This window comes from Galendromus occidentalis, unplaced genomic scaffold (assembly GCF_000255335.2).
Source record: "Galendromus occidentalis unplaced genomic scaffold, Mocc_1.1 scf7180000076863, whole genome shotgun sequence".
NCBI classification, from domain to species: domain Eukaryota; kingdom Metazoa; phylum Arthropoda; class Arachnida; order Mesostigmata; family Phytoseiidae; genus Galendromus; species Galendromus occidentalis.
In genome coordinates this window covers 1-6,399 of record NW_003804852.1, presented here as the reverse complement: position 1 = coordinate 6,399, position 6,399 = coordinate 1, and the positions used below count along the sequence as shown (strand labels likewise).

The 6,399-nt window shown below is 48.6% G+C and overlaps 1 protein-coding gene across 1 annotated transcript; it reads left to right on the top strand.

The window, feature by feature from the left end:
- Positions 1-4,116: 4,116 nt before the first annotated feature.
- On the top strand, positions 4,117-6,384 carry LOC108863742 (uncharacterized; the record flags this gene model as incomplete). The annotated part of the gene is made up of 1 exon (XM_018638270.1): positions 4,117-6,384. A coding segment is annotated over exon 1 (2,268 nt), but the record flags the coding sequence as incomplete, so codon positions are not given.
- Positions 6,385-6,399: the final 15 nt, after the last annotated feature.

Below are 6,399 nucleotides of genomic sequence, written 5' to 3'. Positions count from 1 at the left end.
GCGACTAAAGCAGAGCAGGAAAACGACGAAATATCGCGAGCTTCAGGAGCGATATGGCTGTCCCTTCGTGTAGAATCGACGGGAATATGGGGGCTCGATGACCCTGAAAATGGTCAAGGAATAGGCCGTCGGATTTCGGCTCGTGGCGGAGACCACCGCTCCGGCATGTACATCAGGCAACGGATCGCGGTAGAGATCCAGAGAGGCAACGCACGACTCATAAAGGGTGTTAGCTTAGGTCCGGACGCTCTCGGTGAGCTAGGCATGCTCAGTGGCTGATGATAGACTCTATAGTCATAATACTTAGTACGGCCATCAGACGTCTCGATGAATAAAGGATATGTATCTATACTATACTATACTATACTATACTATACTATACTATACTATACTATACTATACTATACTATACTATAATATACTAAACTAAACTATACTATACTACACTATACTATACTATACTATACTATACTATACTATACTATACTATACTATACTATACTATACTATACTATACTATACTATACTATGCTATGCTATACTATACTATACTATACTATACTATACCATTGGTATCGCCTCCGACCAGGATGTGGCTGTTATTATCACATCTATGTTCAAGAAGTCGACGGAGAGACTCCAGAAACTTTTTGTCTTGCTCTATGAGTCCATGTGCTATGTATATCGAGATGATCACCCATTTTTGGTTACCGATCATCATAGCTTGGGCTAGCCAATCCCTTCCTTTCTCAGTCCAAATAATTTCGAGTTCTGGTCAGGATTCCGACGCCCCCGTTCGACCTCTTGTTGCTTCTACCTTTCCGGTTGCTGCCGTGGAACGTGTACCCTTGTATTGGAGGGGAACGCTCTTCGTTCTTCAATCTGGTTTCTGATAGGAGCATTACGCTCACATACAAATTAATCAGGACGTCTCGTTCTAAGGTGGCCCATTCATAGGCGTTAGATTTAGTACCATTCATGTTGAGTATACCAAAATAAAATTTATTCAAGGCTTTCCTTGCGGTTTTGCTTTTCTGGCCTCCTCGTCTGCACCTTTCCGGACGTCCCGCGAATCGTCATTTCGAAGTGTGTTTCTCGAATTTGACGCCGCTCGTAGACGGTTGGTCCCGTCGATCGCGTTTCGGTTCCCGGCTCTGGCTATGCCCACTGGGCCGGCTCCCGTCGCGCTTCTGTGCCGGGCCCCTCCCTCGGGGTTTCCCTTGGTCGTGGCCTTCGGCTCTAGCGCGGCTTGCTTCGCGCGAGCGCGAGAATGTTCTCCCCCGTTTTGGGCTCTGGAGATCTTTCGGACTGGCCTCAGGCCGTTTCCGATCGTTGCGCCCTGCGTGGCTGCTCCCAGGTTGTTCCTGGTCGGCGGCAGCTTTACCGCATTGGCATTTCGGGCAAGGCCCTACGTTAGTTTTGTCGAGTTCCTTCATTGTATCTTTCAGGACCTCTCTTTTCGTGTCGATAAGTTGTTGGACCTCTCTTCGCTTCTGCTCACGCTCAGCCAACATCGCTTAGAAGGCCTCCTTTGTTTGGAGTATTTTTTCCCTGTCGGCGACTGTGAGATCCAGCATTGAGATAATATGGCTTTCGAACCATTTTTACAATGTTTTTAGTACTGGCTCTGCATATTGTACCTCAATGAGGTTTTGGTCGGTGTTTGTCAGGTTTCGATCATCCCCCGAAAGGATTCGTAGATCGAATACCCCGATTAAGGCTTCCCTGACCTCTGGCGACTCCATGATCGCTTTATTGACAGCCGCGGTGTTCGGAACTTGCTTTGGTTCCATCATCGTACACCACGTTACTATTAGAACCCCGCGTTTTGAGGCCCGCTAAGGGTTCGATGATCTGTTTGGCGGTGTCCTCGATCGTCAGAGGCGTTTCGCTCTGAACGGCCGCGGCCACCTCTGCTCTTCCCAGATGACAAATGATGTGTGCCTTCATCTCTGGGTGCTGGTCGAGGTAATCGCTGATACCTGCAACTTTCTCAGTAATCGTAAGCCCTTTTCGGCAGATCGATTTTCCGAAAGTCACTTGACCAGTGAAGTTGGTGTTGAGGTCGATATCGGGTTTTCCTCTACGAAGCTTCCGCAGACCCTTGTCCGAGTAAAGTATTATACACGGATTTGGAGTAGCGTCTGCCAGTTGAGCCGCACCGATATTCATACCTCTGATGGCCTGTGCGTTTCCCACGGCGCCGATCTCCAACTTCTGTTGTTCGAGGATTTTGTTTGTTTCCTCTAATTTAAGAGATATCTCTTTATGTTTTTCTTTTAACTCATCGAATTGTGTATTCAACTCCTCTATTTGAGTTTTTGTGGCGATGAGCTCTGACCTCATCCTTTCTGCCTCCATCGAGTGGCCCATCGCGTTTTCGTCGGCGACGAGTTTAGATTTGAGCAGTTGTTCCGCTCTAGATTTCAACTCACCGAAAACACAGCATTTTGTGGTGGAGGCGAGTATTCTTTCCGCCTCGGTGAGACAATTGCTGCAAGCCTTTAGACTCATTTTGCGAATCAAGGTATTTTAGACGGCGATTGACACACTCGATACTTACGATAGATGCCAACCGTTGTTCTATCCCCTTCTTGGGGAATACCACGTATTTTGGACACGAAAAAACACGAGAATTTTCAATTTTTCTCGGCAGCGTCGCGCACGTGTGCTCCCTCGAAGCGCCGTAGCAGACAACTGAAGTTATATACTCATCCGACACCCGAGAACCTGGAAGCTTCGGAGCATTTTCTGAACCAGAACGACTTGGTTTTCAGCTCTCGTGTTTCCGAGGACTTTCTGGACGACAAGAACGCACGACTGCCAAGCTTCAGCTTCCCGTACGTTCATTGACTTCACGAAGTCAGGATCTCTGATCAACCTACGAATCTGAGGTCCATCATGAACGCCTGCTTGAAGTTTTGCTATGCTCACTGCAGGAAGCTTTCGGACGATGTATGCAAAACAAGCGCCGTCTTTCTTCAAGGCCTTTATGAACTGTTTCATTAGGGCCGGTTTGATGTGAAGGGGCGGAGGAATGATCTTGTCCTTGGGAACCAAAGCTTCTCTGATCACGTTATGTTCACCCACGACTAGATCTCTCGCCGGCCAGCTTGTTCGCGTCCAGTGCTCTTTATCAGCCCGGCTATACTAAAGGCACAAGAAGCATGGGCACTTCGTGTACCCGCTCTGCTGACTCAAGAGAATCGACACCGTCTTCGAGTTCACACAAATCGGCCATTGATGTTCTTTGTATTCAATCTTGTCCAGAGTGAACGCTATGGCTCCGTAGTTCTCGTGCAGTCGAGTGGAGTGAGCGATTGGTATAGAGCCGTACTGATTGCCGTTGGGTAGCAAGACGCCCTTCAAACTTCGCTTCGAGCTGTCTAAAAACAGTCGCCACTCGCTCGCCACGTATCGAGGTAGGCCCATGTGACGGAGAAGTCTTTCGATGTCTTTGCAGAATACCAGATCAGATTCCGATCCGAAGTAGGGCAGGAGCTCTGCTTCTCTTGTGCGATAAAAGGAGCCTCTGGTTCCTGGCAGTTGAAGAGAACATCAGAAGTTAAACTTTTTTCACATCGTATATTTCAATTCAACAATGTTGGTTGCTCATCGTACCCGGCATCAGCATGTTCTTTTCCTTCAATCTCGACGCCAAGAGCTCAGCAGATTCCTTCGGCAAGCGGAGGTCTCTCACAAGATCATTCAGCTCGCGTTGATCGAATCTTCTGGCGGCTTCGAGAGCTTGGAACATATCGTCGGGCTCAGGCGACGTTTCTTCTGACTCTAAAAGTTCTTCACCAAAGCCTGCCACGGGAGATGTGTCTCGATAGATTTGTCGACGGTGCTTAGAGAAAAGGAACCGCCGACGGTTCGTAGCAGCCGACATCGGCGTCGCCGCGCAAGAAAAAAGAGATGTAAACAGTCAGTGAGTAGCGAGAACGTGATCAACCGCGGCACCGCTATAGAATATTGTGAAAACCGAGGAATAAATCGTTCGAGGACGACTTGTGCAGCAGCATTCGGTGTCTTTCATCTACGCAGCGACTAGCACGGAACATGGCGCCCAACTAAATCATCACCACACTGAGAGTCGGAGGTTTCTGCATCAAGATGTCAACCCACGATACACCCGACGAAAAATTAGAAGAAGTTTCATCACACCGCCAGTCAACTCCGAAGAAATCGAACAGACCTCGGAGAATCGATATGGCAGAAGCAGTCGATAGAGCCACTGTGATTCGAGACTTGATCGTAAGAGAGGTCAACGAAGTAGTCAGCTACGCACACAAATTACTCGCAGGGCCAGCGAGAGACGTAGAAACACTGCAGGCGACTCTGGACTTCATGACAGATCATCTCAAGAAACTGGACGAGGGCAACGAGAAAGTCTGGCTCACGATCTCAGATATGAAAAAACTCACCGAAGATCGAGCCGCCCAAAACACATTGGCACTCCAGACTAGAATCGTCAAATGCAAGCTGAAGCGAGCGATCGCTGAGGTGGATACACGACGGACGGTCGAGAACAACAATCCGGAGGCGCAACACCAGCCAAGATGTCAGGAGACATTAAAGAACGCACGAACGCTAGAACCATTGAAAATGGATCGTTTCGACGGAAAATTGGAAAATTGGCTCCCATGGTGGTCTCGCTTCACTGAGCGAATCCACAATGACGCCAAACTCAGCGATAGGACGCGATACGATTACCTCCTTCAATATTTGTCGAAAGAGGTTAGGGAAAGGCTCAAGACGATTCCGATAGACGAGGAGTTTTACAAGGCCGCGGTCGACCGATTGAAGGCAGACTTCGGCAATACGGAGAAGCTACGGAACTTCTACACTCAGCAACTGATGAGTATCAAGCCTATCGTCTCTCGATACGATGTCAATAGTATTCGAGAGCTCATCCAGGTCGTACGAATGAGCATGATAGCCCTAGCCAAGATAGGAATGCCACAGGAAGCTATCGCCCCTTTCGTTTTTCCCAGGATCAAAGAGAGCCTACCAATCGAAATATACCTTGAGTTCAAAGCAGCGTCGCGCGCCGACAGATCCGAAAACGAAACTGCATCGTCAATATCGACGATGGCAAGCTGCGAATTATTGGACCGTCTCCTGGACTTCATGGAGAAGTTCGTTACCGACCTCGAGGACATTGAGGAGCGAAAGCTTCAACAAGCACAAAATGCCAACAGCAGGAAGCTAGCTCTAGTACCGACATCGGTCGCCTTGAAGACAGAAGTCAAACCGCTACTAGTAAAGAGGACCGATTCATCTCGGACGAGATTCAAGGCTGACACTGAAAACCCGACACCACAGACGTGTTTTTTCTGTAAATCGAACGAACACCGAACTCAATCGTGTTCAGACGATTCGACCAGTACCCAACAGAAGCGAGAAAGCCTCATCAAAGACAACAGATGTTGCAAATGCTCTAAGAAGGGACATCGCGCCGCAACGTGCCGGAGCATTCCTCTCTGCACCAAGTGCAATCGAAGGGGTCATATGACACCTTTGTGTAGCCCGATGACCGCATTTACGGCGCACTGCAGCAACGAAGAAAAAAGTTCCGAGTCTCATTCATGCAAGGATTACCAAGAATCCAGCGAATACTACATAACGGTGACAGCAGTCGCCATCGGACCCACCGGCAAACGACGACGAGTGCGTATACTTTTCGACTCAGCTTCACAAAGATCCTTTATCCGAAACAAAGTCATCGAACAGCTCGGGTTCAGCATGAAATCACTCGACAAGATCCCAGTCTCACTCAAGATGTTGAATCAAGCCACAGTTCTGACGGAAACAGCCCTAGTAGATTTGAGACTGCAGAATAACGAGGGACATACCACCGAATGGTTCAAATTCTACACCTTAGACCGGATCTGTAGCGATCAGGTCCAGCCCGAAGTAGATCAACGTCTGATGAGACAACTCGCCGGATTAGGCATAAACTTATCGGATGACCACGATCCCAAATCTCCGATAGACATCTTGGTAGGGGCAGACCAACTGGTCAGTGTGCAAACTCATAACGCACATAGGCTTCAGAAGACTTTGGAGGTTGTCGAAACCGCATTCGGATGGGCCTTGTTCGGATCAAGGAAACATTCGCAAATAAGGGAGTTCACAGCAAATCATGTACAAATTTCGTGTCTACAGTGTGCGATTCCGCGAATGGTGCCCATGAATGCAGAAAAGCAGCTCGATCAGCAATTCCGCAGATACGTAGAAGCAGAGGCAATGGCTATCGAAGAGGAGCCTCGGAACAGCGATGACCAGTTCATCGAAGAGTTCATGGAGAAGGTTGAATTCGATGCTGAGGCTCATAGATTCATCGCGGGCCTGCCATTCAAGGAGGGGCTCCGACCCGGAGTGAACCTCGCACTG